This window comes from Thamnophis sirtalis, unplaced genomic scaffold, assembly GCF_051295495.1.
Source record: "Thamnophis sirtalis isolate CommonGarterSnake01/CBP01778 unplaced genomic scaffold, rThaSir2_p1.2 scaffold_2, whole genome shotgun sequence".
Classification (NCBI taxonomy): Eukaryota; Metazoa; Chordata; class Lepidosauria; order Squamata; family Natricidae; genus Thamnophis; species Thamnophis sirtalis.
Genome location: NW_028261382.1, coordinates 125,435,323 through 125,455,283, shown reverse-complemented (window position 1 = coordinate 125,455,283; position 19,961 = coordinate 125,435,323). Strand labels below are relative to the sequence as shown.

General features: G+C 37.9%; 1 protein-coding gene and 1 non-coding gene across 2 annotated transcripts; both read right to left on the bottom strand.

Moving 5' to 3' along the window:
• Positions 1-9,607: 9,607 nt before the first annotated feature.
• CFAP418 (cilia and flagella associated protein 418) lies at positions 9,608-17,240 on the bottom strand. The gene is made up of 6 exons (XM_014071134.2): positions 17,025-17,240; positions 16,158-16,254; positions 15,941-16,011; positions 13,920-13,985; positions 12,736-12,831; positions 9,608-11,334 (listed from the first exon to the last, which is right to left on the bottom strand). The coding sequence occupies exons 1-6, from the start codon at positions 17,195-17,197 to the stop codon at positions 11,175-11,177; spliced, it is 663 nt and encodes a 220-aa protein (XP_013926609.1). The 5' UTR covers positions 17,198-17,240; the 3' UTR covers positions 9,608-11,174.
• A 184-nt stretch (positions 17,241-17,424) lies between these two features.
• TRNAS-AGA (transfer RNA serine (anticodon AGA)) lies at positions 17,425-17,506 on the bottom strand. The gene has a single exon. It is a non-coding gene; the product is annotated as a tRNA-Ser (tRNA).
• Positions 17,507-19,961: the final 2,455 nt, after the last annotated feature.

Below are 19,961 nucleotides of genomic sequence, written 5' to 3'. Positions count from 1 at the left end.
CTGTGGAACAGCAGTATTGATTATGAGAATTCAATAGGCTAGATTTGCAGATGATACTCAAATGCCTAAAGAAATCGGGAAGGGCCTAGCATTAATGCTGGGAGTTCAGACTCATACACTTAATTTTTGAAAAACTCAGGTTTCCTCCAGCTTTCCTACTTGCTCCTTGAATCCTAAAATTCAACATTTGAGGACACAATATTTCAAAGCTTCATTTAATTATAGTAAAGGTAGTTTTAATAGAATGATTATTTCTAGCACTCTATAGTATACACACCAATTTCCTTCTGATAATAATTAACTTCAGGGAGGCTTGTCCTTATGCAGTTATGCGGAGATCGAAGGCTTCCTCTTTATGTTAACCAAAGTTTAGTGTATTGTCCAAACCCCATATTGTGGTTAATCTTATAGCCAAATCACATAAATTATAGAGTGAAATTGGACTGAGTTTAGATAACTTGACAAACAGAAATTAATTCTAAAATGGTTGAGGCTAAGATTAGGAGAAGAGACCATCTGGGGCTCACTGGGGCTTATTCTTATGGTAGACCATATACGGTACTTATGTCTGATGAAGATCTTGTCTTGTGTTTTGCAATAAGCACTAAAGACGATTGCCCATCTGTGCATTACTATTTCCACAATTAGCATTGATGCTTGGAAATGTAGGGTTTGAAGGATGTCCTCCAATGTATGGTTCTTTATGAAGAAGCCAATGAAACCTTTTGGAATTGGCTGGATATACTTTTTTTCTACAGATCAGCAAAATTTTCCCTTCTCCATAACCCAGATATGAACTGTAGGTTATGCGGATAGAATTCAACTTTCTTAATGCTTATCTTGCAATCTTTCTGTATTCAGTATTGAATGTAATTCTTATATTTGCCCAGTTATCTTTATATGCTGCACGTATGCTTCAGCACTTTCATTTATTTGGCCACAAGCTCCTCCTACCAGCCCTCAAATGCAGTCATTGCATACAAATGAAATTTGCATATGCTACAATTAATCCCTGATGCTGTTACCAATTGACAATGTAAAACAAGTAATCATAGGATTATGAGTGTGAAAGAAAGGAATTTTATGATTTTTCACATAATTTTATTTTGGAGAGTAAGCTATCTTGTGTATTAAATCAACTTTGTGAAAGGCTTAATAAATGATTTTGTAATTTTGTCAGACTGCACTGTTTTCATTGTGTAAATCTGAGGGCAACTATCTAAGCAAGGCTTTTTTGCTTGCTCCTGGTGTGTAAAAAGAGAGATGTTAAAAGTGCACTGTGAAAAAGATATAAACATTTACAAGTTTGAGAAATAAATTCTAATATGAAGAGTAAGAAGAATTTGGATCACGGTTATTCTGGAGGAAAATAGGTCATTTCTTACAATTAAGGGTGGCAACCAGTCAAAGAACTTGTTTATTTTTAAATGATTTGTTCAAATACACAGAGAAATTGTCTATATTTGTAAATAGTACAGGACTCTGAATGTATAGCTTGCAACTTAATGAAGTAGCTTGATAATGAAGTAGCTTTATCAAGCAGCTTGATAAAGAAACAGTCATTATATCCTTTAAATGTTTTCTTAACTGCACTTTAGTTGAATTTCTGTACCTTGTACCAAGACCCTTTGTTCTCCAACACGTCTTACGTTCCTAGGATCCCATGTGTAAGATTCCATGTCTGACTCCAGGTTCTCTGGAATATTGCTGTTGCTTGGTTGGATCCCCTGGCTTTATGCCTCATTTTTGTTGTACTTATTTTTGGCAATATTTGAGGGGTATAAATATGAAAATATTTAACATAAAAATTTCCAGTAAGATGGTAGAGATGAATAAAAGAAGTGAAACATTTTGGAGGTTGAAATCAGAGCTCCTGTTCAGGCAAAGATCCCAAGTTGTTTCTTTCTGACTTGCTAAACTCAAGAGGTGTTTCTTTTTCTTTTGTGGATTTGAATACTTTAACTTTTGGAACAAGTGCCACGTTCCTGAATGCCACAGGGCTTTTGCAAAAAGTTCTCATCTCTCCATATCAATGTTTTAACACAATTTGCAAACTAATCTTACATTGGCAGATAACATCCCCCTCCTCCCCCTCCCCCCCCATAGACACACCCTTCATTCCTTGCTGAAACAGGAATGAAGCCACAAGGGTGGAGAGGTTGTTTTCCAGTTTGAATCGCACCACATCTCTTGGGAGAAATTGTGGATTGCTTGAATCTCAAGAACAAAAAGACGATTCTCCTGTTAATAATTGCCAAATGTAGCAAAAACTGACATGCATGATTGTGTTGTGTGGGTTTGTGCTTGTATGTGTTCAGGCATAAAACGTGCCTAGATTTGATTTACTCTGACATTACCCGAGGGTATTGGGGTGGGGAACTTAAAACATTCAGAAAAGCCTGATGATTGCCTAATTAAAGCCCATCCCTTTTTCATCTGTATTGGTAATACCCATTAAAAAGGGACAGGGCTTCTATTTTGCAATCACATCTTGACGTTTTGACCTGAGTAATTACTTCTAAGTTTTTAAAATAATATAACACCCTATAACTCATAATGATATATTGAAAAACTAATTCCAACATTTTAGATTTCTTTATATTTTAATTTTATTGCTTTTGTCTTTATACTTTCTCTAAAATGTCTAATTTTTAAAAAAAGAAATTCTACCCTTTCCCATTAACCTCTCACCTGAAAACCCCAAATACAAATACAGAGACATTCCTTTTTAAACTGATTTTTTGCCCCATGTCAGTGACTCCCATTATCCCAGGGGGAATCTGTTGAAATTATATATAATGTTGATGATTAGAAGGACAAGCATCATGCTCCTTTTTCTCTTATTTTCTAAAAATTCTTCTTCCCATAGTGGATTTCTGGAGAACAAGATTACTGTCAGCAGAAATCCAAGCTCCTGGCTTGAAAAAGGATTTCAAGATTATGTTGAGGGCTATAGAGTTGCCTCTCTTGTAAATACACACACAAATTTTCAGACACAAAGCAGTCTAGGGAGTCACCGCAAACTGGTTTTTACAGTGTCTTGAGGTCTGACCGTTAAAGTGTAGCTCCACATTCGACCATTAAATTAAACAGACCCTCAATCACAAAGAGCAATTCCAGACTGAAAAGGAGCAACTATTAATAGAACCAGCTCTGTTCAGTTTAAAAAAAGAAACACAGAAAATAGCAATAATGCTGATGGATAAAGAATAGGGAAAAACAGAGTCAGAAGCAATAAGTACAGGACTTGGCTGAGAGTTTTGAGGTCTCTTTGTAGTTTTGTTTTTAAGTTGGTTTGTAGTTTGAAGGGTACTTGGTGGTTGTTTTCTTGCAGACGTTTCATTACCCAAACTAGATAACATCATCAGTGCACTGATGATGATACCTAGTTTGTGTCGTGAAACATCTGCAAGAAAACAACCATGTTTGGAGAGCACCAAGGACCCCTCATTTCAACCCTGATCCACAAACATCCTTTATTTATGTGCACAACTTAGCTCAGGAATGTTCAGAGTTTCTCTGTTGCATCAGAGTCACAAGATCTTGATTGCACTATCTGAGGCCAAATTTCATTTTATTTTATCACAAAATAGTTGACTATTTGGAGAAGGAAAGTTATCATATGATTTGTGTTTGTCTTCTTTTAACATACTACGCCTAGATTGGGTCCAAATGTCTTCTGAATCCTAAAATAACCCATTAACAGCTCACAGTTTGAGCAGTAAGAGGACACTATGGCCAAGGACAGCCTTTGGACAATTCTATCTGATGTCCTAGTTGTGTCTGTTCTTTAATCAGAAAGTACAGCACATAGACATTCATGCCCTCAGGGTTGGACTACTACAATTTCTTCTTTGTGGGGTTGCTCTTGAAGACTATCTGCAAATGGTTCAACATACACTGCCAAGGTGGCTATGGGTGCATCTACCTTTGCTGATGTTAATATCTCTAGTCAAGAAGCACTGATAGTCATCTTCTAGGCAGAGTTTAAATTGCTAGTTATTATCTTTAAAGATCTTACCTCAATGTCTCGATATTTCCAACATGGCCCAATCAAAAATAATTCTGTAATTAAATCAGGGAGAGGTGGTCTTTTGAGGATCCAATCCCAAAGACAGATCTACTGTAGGGAACTGTAATCAACAGTCCCCATTTCTGTGGAACAATTTGTTTTTGTACATAAGGATCACCACCTTCCCAAGGGGTTTTTTTCGGGACTGGGAAAGTATAGTCATTTGATGAAGCACTTGGGGATGTGAAATTCAGGCCTGTCCCTCATGAACATTGTTGCTGTGCGGACTTGTTTTCTGTTTCAATAAACAAAATTCTGCCACCTTAAGTGAACGAGCAAGGGTTGAGTTTCACTTCATTGTGTACAAGGATTGTGTTGTGGCCCAACAGGAGCCGTTGGAGCTGCCACCAGACTCCGACAGCGAGGGGCCCTATGAGTCGGCTCTGGAGGATGTGGAGGACCCTGGACAGGGTTCCAACTCCGAGCAGGGCGCAGAGAAGCTGGTTGGCCACCAGGAGGCGTCTGAGCCTTGGACCAGTGGGGAGGAGACAAGGGAGAGTGATCCGGATGCCAGCAGTGGGTTGTTCCTGGATGCCCGACACCGAAGAGCTAATAGGCGTCAGGAACAGTTGCGCAAGTACAGGAGGTAATTGCACTCAGCTGGTGGTCATTAGGCTCCTCTCCAGACTATAATAAGGACTGCTTGTGCACACGCCCCTCTTGAAGAAGTCAATGCATTGACTAAAAATTGGAGAACTTTTGTAACTAGCTTGGCAGGCTGGATTGCTGCCAAAGTTTGTCTGAGTTGCTGACAAGGTCCTTATCTGTTTGTTATGCTTGGCTTTCAGCTACCGAGGTTTTGGTTTCTTGCTAATAAAGTACATTCCAGTTAAGCTTGTCTCGGCATTTGTTACTGAACGGAGGAGGGGGTCAGAACAGATTGATATACAGCTAGCCCTCAATTTAGAACCACAATTGAGATTGGATTTTTTTGCCATATGTTGGTCGTTAAGCAAATCACATGGTTGTTAACCAAATCACATGGCTAGATTTAAGAAAATCTGACTTCCCCAATTGACTTTGTTGGAAGCTGGCTAGGAAGGTTGCAAATTGTGATGACGTGACTGCAAGATGCTGTAACCATCATGAATGCAAGCCAGTTACCAAGCATCTGAATTGTGATCCCATTCCTTTTATTTATCCCATGAATTACAGTCATAATTCACTTTTTCTGAAGATGTCATGACTTCAAACTATTGTTATTCAAGTGGTTGCAAGTTGAGGGCTACCTGTAGTTAATTTCTTGTATATAACAGAACTCCAATGCTTTTCTATGATTTTACAGAATAAATGCTAATAGGATGTCTAACTTGATCTCTGAAAAGATGATAGTTTTCTTTCATTCAAAATGGGCTGTGCAGGTATATAGGAAATGACATTTGGTCTTTTTAAAGTGATGTTTATGATGCATCAGTATATGTATATGAAAGAGAAACAAAATTACTGTGAAAACAAATGCTGCAATATAATGCAGAATTAGGGCTATCAGGACAATAGTTCAGACCAGGGCTGTCAAACATGTGGCCCACAGGCTGGATGCGCCATATAGTGCCCACGGCCAGTTAGCGAAGGGAAAAAAGTTCCGATATGTCACATGCCACCTCTGTGATGATGCGAGTTTGACACTCCTAGTTTAGGCCATCTTCTCCAAGAGAAGGGAGAGATCTGCCCACAGAAATAGAATCTGAGTTTGGATGTTCCTATCACCTCACAGAAAACTCAGTGATACTTGACTGATGGACTATCTCTAATGAGATAGCCGAGGTGGCGCAGTGGTTAAATGCAGCACTGCAGGCTACTTCAGCTGACTGCAGTTCTGAAGTTCGGCTGTTCAAATCTCACCGGCTCAAGGTTGACTCAGCTTTTCATCCTTCCGAAGTGGGTAAAATGAGGACCCAGATTGTTGGGGGCAATATGCTGACTCTGTAAACTGCTTAGAGAGGGCTGAAAGCCCTATGAAGCGGTATATAAGTCTAACTGCTATTGCTATACGCTGTAGGTGAATAGGGAGTGAGCAAGAAGGCATCTTGCATCCAACAATGTTGTTATTCAGAAGAAGGAAATAATTCCAACAGGTCTTTGGGCGATTATCCAAATAATGTCCAGATCTCCTCTACTATGGCAAAGAGGATAGTTCAATTAATACACTGTGCTCACCCATTTCAAAAGATTTACAGTAAATATATTTGCACTGGAATGTATGCAAAGTCTAAGAGTCCATCAAGCTACTCTAAAAAAAGCAAACCTCTCTAATACAGAAAATTTCTTGTGCCTTATTCAGAGAGACAATTTCAGGCTTCCTCCTTTTCTCCCAAATTTGTTTTATCTGTTGCAAAGTTACTGGGGGAGGGGGGGGAGAAGGCCCTCTGTGGAAAGCCACCACTGGTTTCTAGTGCCTAATGAATGGAAGAGCTAATTTAATTCTTATATTTAAAACATTTGAAGAAATAACCATTAAGTGAAGAGCATTGTAGCAGAAAATGAGGACTCATTAACTCTAAACTGCATTGATATTTTCTGTTCTATTATTTTGGTTATAAAATTGTTGTTGTTAGCTGCAAAGTTGTGTCCGATCCATCGCAACCCCATGGACAACATTCCTCCAGGGCTTCCTGTCCTCTACCATCCTCTGGAGTCCATTTAAACTCATGCCTAGTACTTCGGTGACTCCATCCAGCCACCTCATTCTCTGTCGTCTCCTCCTCCTTCTGCCCTTAATCTTTCCCAGCATTAGGCTCTTCTCCAGTGAGTCCTTCCTTCTCATTAGGTGGTCAAAGTATTTGAGTTTCATCTTCAGGATCTGGCCTTCTAAAGAGTAGCCAGGGTTGATCTCCTCTGGGACTGACCAGCTTGATCCCCTTGCAGTGCAAGTGACTCGCAGGAGTCTTTTCCAGCACCATAGTTCAAAGGCCTCAATTCTTTGGCACTCAACCTTTCTATTTATTTATTTATTTTATTAATTAAAAAGTACTTATTCCCTATGTTTATATATATATATATATATCTTATTATTCCTCAAGGGGTTCAAGGCAGGATACATTTTATTGCCTTCTCAATTATATCCCATAACAATTCTGTCAGATAGGCTGGGTAATGTGTTTGACATATTTGTTTTACAAAAATCCTGAATGTGTAATGCTGTATTCATATGAACCTGACAGTTTGTGGAATGGCTTCAGGGAGGAAGCCAATTATATTAAAAATGAGGTACAGTAGATCAAATTAAGGATAAGACTGCCCTCTACAGGAACATTCTTTTTCCATTTAAATGTACTGCCCAGAATCAGGGACTTCATCGACTTTAAAATTTAATGGAATCGGGGAAGCCATCAACCTCTGCTTTCAGATAGATGGACAAATATACAAATATACCAACAGATCAGAGGAATAATCATGGAATCACCATGCTCAGGGCTCACAGAAGAATGCAATGCAGCATCTAGAAACTAGAGCACTCCTATGCATACAACCAAAAGTATGGATTCAGTATGTAGATAACTAGAAAAACCACATGAAACTATCTACAATATTTTCAAAGGAATAAAATTCACAAGGGAAGAATAAAACAGCAATACGCTGCCTTTCCTGGAAGATCTCATCTGTTCTGACTGAGGTTTCCCAAGAGCCTAAAGCAAACTCCTGATCCCAACAAAAACCCCTTTTATTAATTTACTGTGAATTCTACTCATTCACATCCAGCAAAGTCTTTCAGGGAGGATTTACAGTCACAGACTTTATCTGGCTTGGAGAGCTGCCAGGCCAATATCTGCAAAACTTGGTGACGAGTCTCGGAGAGTCACAAGTCAATTAAGCGAACTAATGGTCTCCTGCAAACTCCACTCCCCTTTTGTTCCTCTTTTATTTCCTTTGAGAGGGGCCATTCATCATCCACGTGTGGCCTTACTCTCAAGTTGACCCCTGTTCTTTAGCTGTTCCCTTCATTTGGCAACTCTGCGTGTGTGCACACTGGGAACAGACTCCAGCTGTTCATCTGCCTAACTGATGTCTGACTCTGAAGGCAGCTGATAACTGGCATAGGGCTCTGGCTCCCTCTCTGCCTCCAACACAAAGCCCTCATTAGAGCTTTCCCCAGACTCCAGGACTAGTCCATGTTCCTCCCTAACCTCCTCACTGTCCGAATCTGCTGCCAGCTGTGCTGGCTGCTGGTGGGCCACACCACCATCACCAAAGGAAAATGACAGTAAATGAGAAAATCAGGTCTGTAGAAAAACAACACACACTAAACAAATGTTCAATTACTAAAGTAACAACCCAACTTTCTGCAAGAGGAACTATGTAGGAACATGATTCCGATGAACACAAATGCACTGTAGCAACCCAGAACATCTGGAAAAGGAAGCATTTGGAGAAAAATGCTGTTGAAGCACCACAAGAGCGGGCTCCATGCTCATCGTGCTTCAGACGCCTCCTTCTTCAAATTGTGCAATTTGAAGGAGTTTTCTGGTGGATCGTGAGAATGGCGTGACGTAGCTGTGCCTCGCATAGGCTGGGAGTGTTTGCCAACAGCTGAAGAAAAGAAAGTAGGGCACTTTCCATGCACTGGTGAGATGGATAGCTGGGTAAGGCAGCTTGTCACTGCACTGCAGCAGCATCCCAACTTGTGCACAGCCTGCACCCAATCCAATTCTATTATTGTATTACTTCTATTTTGCTAGATTTAGTGAAGCCTCTTTATTATGTGAGGTTTATTGGTTAGACTTTCATCATCTTGACCCATGGAAATGAATCCCTCATCAAATTCCATCATCACTTCAACTTCTACCCTACCATCAACCTTAGCCTAGATCTGTGTGTGAAATAAGTCCATTTCCTTGATGCTATAAAAAAAACACCACATAATGGTGACATAAATACCATGTTATAAAGGAAACACACAGACTAACATGCATACCTAATCATTTTCAGTTTCTATCTGGAGCACACCACCAAATTATCTGTGCTCAGGCTCTATGCTACAAAGAGATTTGTTCTGACTCACTTGTCAAAGAAGCTCAACTGAGGGAATTAGACCAGGCATTCAGAAAACTGTTTTCCTAAGGAGATTAACGGACAAATCAAAACAGCTACATCAATTCCCAAGGATGAACTATTAAAAGCCAAATAACAGAAACAGAACACCGCTGCTTGTTATCTACAGTTCACTGCTCAAGCTACTTAAACCCATTATTAGTAAGTTACAATCCATATTGGACAATGATATCGCACTTTCTCAGGGACTAGGTAGTAGGACCATACCTGCATACATATACCTTTCAATCTGCTGTAGAGTCTTATAAGCAACAAAAACAACAGGATGATGCCAACATGGGAACCAGTCTCTGCCACAAGCCCATATATTTACTTTACCTCCACATCTGCACCACGAGAAGCCCTAACAAGCCCCCCCCGCGCGCACACACACACACACACACAAAGATTAGAGGTATCTATACAAGTAGTCCTCAACTTACAACCAGGGGTTTAGTGATTGTGAGACATTACAATGTGACACTGAAAAAAGTGACATATGACCAGTTATTGTATTATCTGTATTATTTTATTATTATTAACAATAGAGCAATTATATAGAACATTCTATAATCTAAGTAATACCATATCATCAATAAGCAAAAATGAATTAAGCGACTGATAAAAACAAAATAATTTTAATTGTAAATACTAAGAATATGCCTTAATTATTGTAACATTACAGAAAAAAAATCTGTTGGAGGTTGATTTCCATGTTGTAGTTTTAACTATTAATTTATCTGTATTATGATTCTAAACCTATTTTATTTGTCTAATTTGTATTACAATACAAAAATTATTTTTGATATAATTCTAAATGTATTTGTTATTAAAAAACTGAAATCAAAGGTATCTATTTGTATTTAATGTGTTTCTGATAATGAACAATAGCTATTGTTTTAGCATAATGTTAGTTCAGTGATTTTGTGTACTACTTGCTTGTTATAAAACTTTAAATTGCAACTCATTTCTAAACTTTCAGTGCCACAGAAAAATGATTGAACATATTATTGGATGATGTGACAAAAGTTGAATAAATAATATTTAAACAAGAATTACATTTAGGACACATTAGGTTAATACGACATGGCAAATCATGATGCAATTATTATTATTTTTTCAGAAGAGGAAAACAGATAACAGTAAGTCAAGACAACCTTTGTACAATATTTTGATTCTTAGATTTAAACAAAACACTCAAATGTGATTAGCTTAAATGCTGTATAGCAATTGTAAAATGAACTCACCCTGCTATCTAGTTTTATGTACATTTGTACCTTTCACAAAGAATAGCCGATTCAAAATATCATTTCAGAAAACCTTTTGGCTACTAATGCTTATTACTAGAAACACTTTGCAAGATGACCAGATAGTGAGATGAGCATAAACATTGTATAGCCCAATTCAACACATGTTTTCTTTGAAGCAAGTGCCAGTGGGGTTTACTCCATGTGCGTATGCACTGAAACAACATTATGAATATGGTTTATATTTAGCAATTATACTTTTCAGAGTTTTTGAGCTATAGAGCCTTCTTGTGAGTTTCAACTAGCCTATTGTATTTTAATTGCATAACTCAGCTTCTGATACAAGTTTTAGGATAATACTGCTGCAGGTCTGCATTAATTTGACTATAACAACAGCTGGATCGTCAGAATCTCCTTTGAAATATATTATGTCTGACTATTTTAAATCTCACATTTAAATTTTTTTTTAAATATTAAACTAATGCTCTAGTCAAAGAATAATATTTTATTTCATGTCTTTTCTTTCTTTTCAGTTTTATTATTCTTTTGTTGGTATTAATTGAAGGAGCTAACAAATCCAAAGACCTTTATCAATGTACCATTTATCTAAAACCATTTTCCTATCGTAGCTTGGTTCTATCAGCAATTAGAAGTGAAGCCTCTGAGCAGGTGTAACCACATTAATAGGTTTATGAGGCAAAGTGCTCACTTTATACTGGAACAGCAGTAAGATCTACATAGAACATCCTCAGTGCACCCTACATAATGCCAATAAATGAACAGATGATTTTCATACAGATGTGGATACTGCAGAAAGCAAGCCAACATCAGCCAATATGTTTGCTACAAACCCAACGGAGCTGTCGGTCCATAGTGAGATCTGTTAATTCATCTATAGATCTCCAAGTGCACTGGCAGGCATACGCCCGTGATCCCTTCTTCATTAGCATCTTTGTTTTCAACTTGCTGAATTCAGGCATGTTATTCCTAAGAATTAAGAACATGAGATTCTGCATGGTTTTAAAATATCATTGTTTAGAATAAAAAGCCACTGAGTAGAAGTACGTTCCTTCACATGAAGTGAAGTTCTGTCAATTTCTGACTTTAACCCTGTGACTCCAGTTGATTCTGGAATCATTGCTGTTCCTCCATTGTTCAGTAGTAGCATTGTTTATACAGTATGTGTGTTTATGCATGCAAAGAAATTGCAACGGGGAGGGACCTACTCTTCCTTTGCAAAGCAGAAAAACCTCTAGATGTTGTAGAACAGCAACTCACAACAACACTACGCGGTCTCGCCAACAGTTTCATCATCTGGATGAAGACCAAAATTACAATACAATACAATAAAATAGCAGAGTTGGAAGGGACCTTGGAGGTCTTCAAGGCCAACCCCCTGCCTAGGCAGGAAACCCTATACCTTTTCAGACAAGTGGATATCCAACATCTTCTTAAAGACTTCCAGTGTTGGGGCATTCACAACTTCTGCAGGCAAGTATTCCACCGATTAATTGTTCTGTCAGGAAATTTATCCTCAGTTCTAAGTTGCTTCTCTCCTTGATTAGTTTCCACCCATTGCTTCTTGTTCTACGCTCAGGTGCCTTGGAGAATAGTTTGACTCCCTCTTCTTTGTGGCAATCCCTGAGATATTGGAACACTGCTATCATGTCCCCCGTGTCCTTCTTTTCATTAAACTAGACATACCCAGTTCCTGCAACCGTTCTTCCTATGTTTTAGCCTCCAGTCCCCTAATCATCTTTGTTGCTCTTCTTTGCACTCTAGAGTCTCCACATCTTTTCTACATTGTGGCGACCAAAACTGAATGCAGTATTCCAAGTGTGACCTTACCAAGGCATTATAAAGTGGTATTAACACTTCAGGTGATCTTGATTCTATCCCTCTGTTTATGTAGCCTAGAATGGTGTTGGCTTTTTTCCTCTCTGGTTCTTTCAATGGAATCCATTGAAATAAATCAGTATTTCATACCAGATATTCTGAAAGTGCGAAAACTCGTTATCCTACATATTAAAAATAGTAATCCCATATCATTGTACATATATGATTCTGACATTATATTATAGGAATAATTTCTCCATATATTTATGATTTAATCATTATCGCATACATTTAAAAAAATCTTTTCTCTTACTACTTGACTTGATGGAATTTAGTCTTTAGTACTGTAAATGGGTTTAGGACTGCAAACATGCAAAACCAAATATAACATGACATGAGAGCCATAATAAAAAATGTTCATTTATGTTGCCCACAAGGGGAAATATCTGAACTAAAATATGTTCTATCAAAAAATAATTCAGCATCACCTACCAATAAACTTTCAGTGGGAATACACTTAGAATCCCTGATAATAGTGTCCATAATGCTTACCTAAAAAAGAGGTAATCACATGATTTGTCCCACTGATAGTCATTATAATGCAAAACACGGAAGTCACATGCAGTGCAACGTAACTGATCACAAGTTCTATTGAAAGAAAGAAAACACAAATGTCACTGGTTTATTTAAAAAGAATATGAGGCCTCCAGGACAGTAGTTTGAAAAATTGAACAATTGCTTTTCAGTTAACTTTTCTTTTTTTTCATTGAGTAATCAATTTAATAACGACATTGGACAGGTTTGGATTGGAAGTAGCTTAGTCTTTTGGGGACAAGTACAATCTCTTCCTGCGAGGTATTTATACAGCTATTGAGGCCAGTTGGCTTGCCAATAATTATGATTTAGGTACTCAAAAATTGCACATAGGCTCTTTCTAAAGGAGGATGATCCCATTTAAAATATTTAAACTTCCAATTCCAAAACTCAGGAACTATCCATAAACAAAGTCATCTTGTCAGGATTCAGTCTCAGTTCAAAGACATACATTTACCACACACAATATCTGTAGATATTAGTTCAGGATATGCACAGCCCGTCCTGATTCAAATGTTATCCACATACTGGTGATATTCAGCTTGAAAACCCACAATGCCTCCAGAGAGGCACCATCACTCTATATACCTTTTGGAAGATCAAACAAAATTTATTCCTTTCCCAAATTCTGTTGGGAGTCCATATATGAATCTATCCCAAAACCAGGTCCTGAATTGAGACAGCAAAGCCTGAGAATAATTGATCTCTGCCACCAAGACCTACATTGCAGACACCATTGTCTGACCATTTGTGACTTTGTGGTAGTTGGTAAGCCTATAGACTTTATCACAAGATGGTCTAGCCATTGATACTACAGTAAGTACAATTTCTTTAATATCCAGGCCATATCTCCTCAAGTTGAGGCAAAAGCTAAATTGAGGGTGTGTTTCACTATATGCATGGGAATGAAACTGTGCCAGATCCATAATCATTACAAAGGCCACAAAATTCTAAAAAAAAATCCCGCTAAAGCAGCATTTGGGAACCAGTTCTGGAGTTTTCCAGTGTTGCAACGCTAAACTCTCAAAGTCTGTCTACCCCTGTTCTAGATTACATTAGATGGTTAAGGTGCAAACTCAACAGTTTGATTCCTTCACGAGATAGAATTAACACGATTGGCAGTATTAAAAAAGACATCATACCTCTGTGAAATATTTGTTCCAATACCATGTGGTGCGGTGCTTCCACCAAGGTATACTGGGCAACATCTACCAAAATTAAAATTAGGAGTGTTTAGAAATGACAGTCATATTATAAACACTTTATTTCTTAGGCTTTATTATCATAGCAAATAGGGAAAATATTTCAATAGCTTGGAAGAATGATAAAGCATGGCAATTCAGAATAGGTTTATGTTTATTTGTGAAAAGCAAAAAAGTGCCCATTAATCACCAAATAATACTATAGAAGATTAAATTATGAAATTAAACTAGTTATAAAATATCAAGCACAGCTGAAATAATAAATGATGTAAGCACTTAGAAAACTTTCAGAGATGCAGAGCTGGATCAGGTTAGGTTGGTTAATAAGGGGTTGCGATTTTTGCTAGTTCATATGTTTGGAACTATTGCCTGGAAAAACCTAATAGAGACTCTTTTACTGCCTTCAGTTCATGCCCCAAACTCACATTTTCTCTAGAATCTGACCAACCTCAGGGGTGATCAGACTCTTAACTTATATGAACTTTTGGGAAAGTTCTAGAACAGGGGTGTCAAGCTCAAGGCCTGGATCTGGCTTGCAGGGTGCTTAGATCTGGTCCACGAAGTCGCCCTGGAAACAGCAAAGGAGCTCGGGAGGGTTACGGTGGCCCTCCTGAGCTGTTTTTGCTGGCAGAGGGATATAGGAGGCCATTGCAGCTGAAAATGGAGCTTGGGAGCCCATTTTCGCTGGCTTGGGCTACCACAGGCACCCCTGACACGAGTGACATTGAGTTGGCGACACCTACCTTGCCCCCCACAAGGTCAAACACAACCAATGCGGCCCTCAATGAAATCAAGTTTGACACACTTGTTCTAGAACATATATTTATCAGAATAAGATATTATTATTTACAATTAAGCTCAAGCACAATATTTAGAAAATTAGAATTGAACTAAATTCATAATACTCTTCCAGACAAAATCCTTTTTTTAAATTCTCCCTTTTCACTGTATACATTTAACTGTATAATTTCAGAAATCGAGTCATTTTGTTGTTGTCATGATTCCAACAAATAGGAATCAGGTTTTTTAAAAAACAAACAAACACAAATTTACAGATCCATTTAGATCATCCAAAAATCTACCAATAGTTCTTGATCTATTTGTCATCTGGTTCTCCAGTTGACACCTGAAAGAAAAAGCGTGTCTTCTGGCACATTCCTTATGCCCACTGAATCCTGTTTTCCTTAAATGTCTATGATGCTCTTAATTTTAAAAATATGAACAGGAAGCTGGGATACTTTCAACCAATATGCTATCCTTGGCTTGTATTTTCACAATGTCTCTAGGCCCCCTATAAAAACTAGAAGCACTCTTAGAAAATAAAAAGATGATTGGCTACAGTCTAATCCTTTGCCTTCTACTATATGGACATTGTAAGGATGGATGCAGCCACAATTGCATATATTTTGTGAAAGTGTCTGTAACAGTTTCAAAATTCCAGATGACCCTGTGTTTTCCGGTCTACTGTAACTGAAGCTGCATAATTATCTGAGAATGATACTACTGAACTCAGCCGAACTTATTGTTGTAAAGCCAGGTATATTTTATAGTAGAAATTCCACCACTCATAATAAAATTTATTTCCACATATAAGATTATCATCAGTCCATCCATCCATCCCTCCCCCAGACATCTAATTTATCATCCTTTTCTCCAGATTTTAATTTTTATCCAGCATGCTTATGGGAAGATGGAATGACTGCAATGTAGATTATATATAGCTGAAATAACCATGTTTCCCATTTTCCTTTCCTTTCACATATTCTGTCGCTTTGCTTATTCAGTTTTGAATGCTTATCCCCACAATTGTTGCAAAAGAGATGCAACAATAATGGATGTAATCTAAGTGTAACTAATTCTGGATCCAACCCAACTTCTCTTTCTTGACTTACTGCCAATGCAATGAAATTTAAGTTAGCCATTTACTAAACATTATTTATTTAGTTGTAAATCTTACTTACTTCTTACCATGGGTTTGAATGGAAGTATTGTTATTTTCAGATGCTGAGTTGAATAATCTAGGAGTTTGTTTCTAGAAAAAACAAAGAGAATAAAGGACCAGTTAACCAGTTGCATAATTATAGGGAAGAGGTGAAAGGTTAGGGAAACATACCACACCAGAGCCCCTGCTGACTCTGATTAACCAATGTGTTTTTCCTTTCTCAGATATTTACTTACTGTGAAATTTCTGATATAAGTACTTTCATCTATATCCTTAATTATTTCATCAATGTCCTCTTCTTCACTTGCTCCTTTTGTCAATATTTTCGTAAATCTAAATAAGAAAATGGAAGAGAAGCATTACTTGGTTTAAAAAAAAGTAGTCATACCAAATGCTCCCCTCAAAAAAAAACCCCACTCTCTTCACAATACTTTTATTTAAGAGTTAACCATAATTCAACAAAAAAGGCTGCAAGCTTTGAGATTTTCCAGAAGTCCTCAATAGTTTAGGTAGGATAAAAATTAAAGAAATGTGGAAAAAGAAAATGTCAACAATTTGAAGGTTGTGAACACCTGTACTTTAGAATCATACTGTATGAGTCTAAAATAGAGTATACTCAGTAAAATAAAGTTTACTCATATAGTATACACCAGGGGTCCCTAAACTTGGCAACTCTGAGACTTGTGAACTTCAACTCCCAGAATTCTCCAGCCAGCTGGCTGGAGACTTCTGGGAGTTAAAGTCCACAAGTCTTAAAGTTGCCAAGTTTGAAGACTTCTGGTATACACCTAGGCACATATAATACACAGTTACCTGGATGACTCAGAATCTCCATAGACACTTATAAGTGAAACTTACAAGGTTTAGAATAAATATGCATTAAATAGAGAAGTCCTTCTTCTATTGGCCGGGCCTCCGATGTGTCGAGAGATGATTATAGGTCAACCCACCCGGAGGGTGCCAGGTTGGGGACGGCGTCGCTGAGGCACCGGAAGAGTCGTTCCAGTCCCTTTGTAACCTTGTCTTTTCCTCTTAGCCTCAGTCACCGAGGAGGTGGGGACTCGGGAGAGAGGGGGGAAGGCTGGAGCATGCGCACTGCTCACCTGGCCCTCTCTCCCGCCGCGGCTGCTTCTGCTTCCGCCTCGTCTTCCTTCTCGAGGAAGCGGTCCCTTTTCCGACTCTGGCTGGCTCGGAGCCGCTCCGAGCAGTCCCGCCTCGAAAGACGACAAAACTTGTTCTCTACCTCGTCCAGCAACGCATCCAGGTCGTCCGCCATCTTAAAGCTAGTCTCCGCGAGTCGCGCGCTGTTCCCGTCGCCACGGTAACCAATAGTAGGCGGGGCGGAAAGCCGCGCGCATGTGGCCACGCCCTCCCCAGACCCTGGCCTTTTCCGAAAACGGATTAATAAAGTGAAACATAAAGGAAAACTGAATTTTCATTGTGTGCCGAAAATGTGTCTCTACTGCTTTTTTCCCCCCTGTCAAAATAAAATAAATGTTCGCCCGTAGTCGGCAGGATTCGAACCTGCGCGGGGAGACCCCAATGGATTTCTAGTCCATCGCCTTAACCACTCGGCCACGACTACAGAACGTAAAGATATTTTTTCCCGGCACAACTGAGCTCGTCCTGCGTTGCGGCTCCACTGCAATGACGTCATATTTAACAGGCCGCGGGACAGCGGTGCGATTGTTTTTTAGCAGTCGCGGAAAGGAGGAACGTTTATTTTTTCCATAAATAGCAATTATAAACTACTATTAACATCTTACTGTTCACTTTGAATTGCTTTTGTGTGTGGTTGTTTCCAACTTTTCGTGCTTTGAGACTCTGATTACTTGCTCTCGTTTCCGCGGCGTTTGATTTTAAAAGAAGGCTAAAATCCCTTATGCAGATTGTATATTTGCACTTTCTTTCATTTTATAATTATTCATTTTGTTTTGGGAGAGAAGCGCAGCTGAAACCAAGTGATCTTAAGATTCATTGATCTTAGTGGGGCATTTTCAAAAAGTACTTAAATTAACCCCTGCCAGTTTAATATCATTCTCAAGGTCTATTTCTACCCCTCTGCTATGGGATGTTTATGCAGAATTTGTACTAAGGGATCTAGTTAGTACAACTAATAAATGAATTATGAATGCCTTTAAAGGCAATATTTATCACGCTTTGCAGTCATAATTTTAGTAGATGAGGTTTTATTTTTCTCTCTGGTTGTCTCACCTTTTTTGCAAGTTCCAAGAGATCGTCAAATTTCATATAACCTCTTTTTATTTATTGAATTCAAATTGGAGTTGCAGGCAACAGTGCCACTCACCGGCCAGAATTTTTTTCATGCTCTAAGATTATTTAATCATGTCAGTTTTAACTGATTAGTCCATCGTATATAATTTGCAGGAGATCAAATCAGGAAGATCTGTATTTTTCTCTAAATAGTATGTATGTAATTTAATGTAAATGCTATTCCTGTATTTATTTTCTTTGGCCTGTTTCATCAAAATTGATGCTGCCAAGTAGGGAAAAGGAAATGCAGGGTCAAAAGGGAAACACATCCACATTATTTGGTAGCACAAAAGAGGAATTTTTTTTTCTAATAAAGTTTGGCAATTGAATGTTGAATAAATGATTTCAGCTGAGCATTATCACTTTTATTAGTCTGAATGGTTACCAAAGAATCAACTAGCAATATCAGAAGCAATACTATAAAGTTTCATTTTCTGTCAAGTGACAAGGGTCTCAAATTTAGAGTTGTAGCTTGCTTAGCAAATAAATTGTGATGAACATTTAACTTAGTATATTTCATATAATAATATTTAAAAATAATTTTAAGTCTCTGACTTGTCTTGCAGACCAATTAGGGCATTTTATGAAACCAAGAATTATATAATATGTGGTGTATTTTGCTAATATACCACTGATCAACTGCTGAAAGAAAAATTGCTCAACATAGTAACAACTCTTTTTCCTACATAAAATTTGAAGGAAATTTGGATGGATCCCAGATTAAATTAAATACATATGAGCAACACACCACAGTGCTTAAACTGGCCCCTTTTCTTCAGCAGAAGAACAGTTACATGCTGATTTTTTTGTCCAAACTATTATTTGCCTGTCTTTTCAGAATCACAACAATTTAGTTGTGATTGTGGGCAATTAAAAAAAAATCAAAACAATCAGCATATGATATAAATGGCTTGTTTAAGCAATTTGTAAAATAAATATTAATAATGTAATATACTTGGGTCCTGAATTGCTCTTATGAGAGATCTGCTCAGTTCTTTAAATAAAGCAAGGAGAACTAGCCATCTTTCTCTTTTCATATGAATACAGTATAATTCTGAATTTATTTAATGTTTTTATTTATATCCCAATTACATTTTACAAATAACTTAAGGCAGCAAACATATCCAATACACCTTCCTCCTCCTATTTTCCTCACAACAATCCTGTTAGGTGAATTTGGAGGACAGAGAGTGACTGGTTCAAGATCACCCAGCTGGCTTTCATGACTAAAGCAGAACTACAAATCATAGTCTCCTAATTTCTAGCATGGTGCCTTAACTACTAGACTAAACTGGATCACTACAATATCACAATTTAATTGCAGTTTATGAGGTGCAGGAAATTCCTGAGGCAAATCAAATCTGGTCCCTCCAGAATCATCTATAGATGAAGACAAATCTTGAAAAATAAGTTTCCCTCTCCATCCAATTCTGGAATTTAAATGTAGAACTATCACAGTGAATATAGTATTTCTCCTAAAACTTGTATGTCTTTTATTGTGTCTTGCAAGAATTTATATTAGTTGTTATGGGAAAGAAGTTTCCCAAGGTGTGTGATGCCTGTGTAGTTTATTGTATACACACTGGCAGTATTAAAAATTTATGTTTGGTGTAACTAGAGGGATAGGGCCAGATCAGTTTTCAAGATAAATCGTCAAGGTCCTCTCAGAGGTTATAAAATATAAAGTTGGTGGCCAAAGCTATATGTTCTACTGGCTGCTTTTTGTTTTTACTTCCTTGTAAATCAGAATCAAAGCCACAATATTC

Excerpts from the sequence above, each read along its gene's own strand:
- CFAP418 (XM_014071134.2), bottom strand. The coding sequence starts at position 17,197 with ATGGCGGACGACCTGGATGCGTTGCTGGACGAGGTAGAGAACAAGTTT. Across the intron at positions 16,012-16,157 it reads CTTATATCAGAAATTTCACA|AAACAAACTCCTAGATTATT; the intron begins GTAAGTAAATAT and ends TGTTTTTTCTAG. Across the intron at positions 13,986-15,940 it reads ATTCAAACCCATGGTAAGAA|ATGTTGCCCAGTATACCTTG; the intron begins GTAAGTAAGATT and ends TAATTTTGGTAG.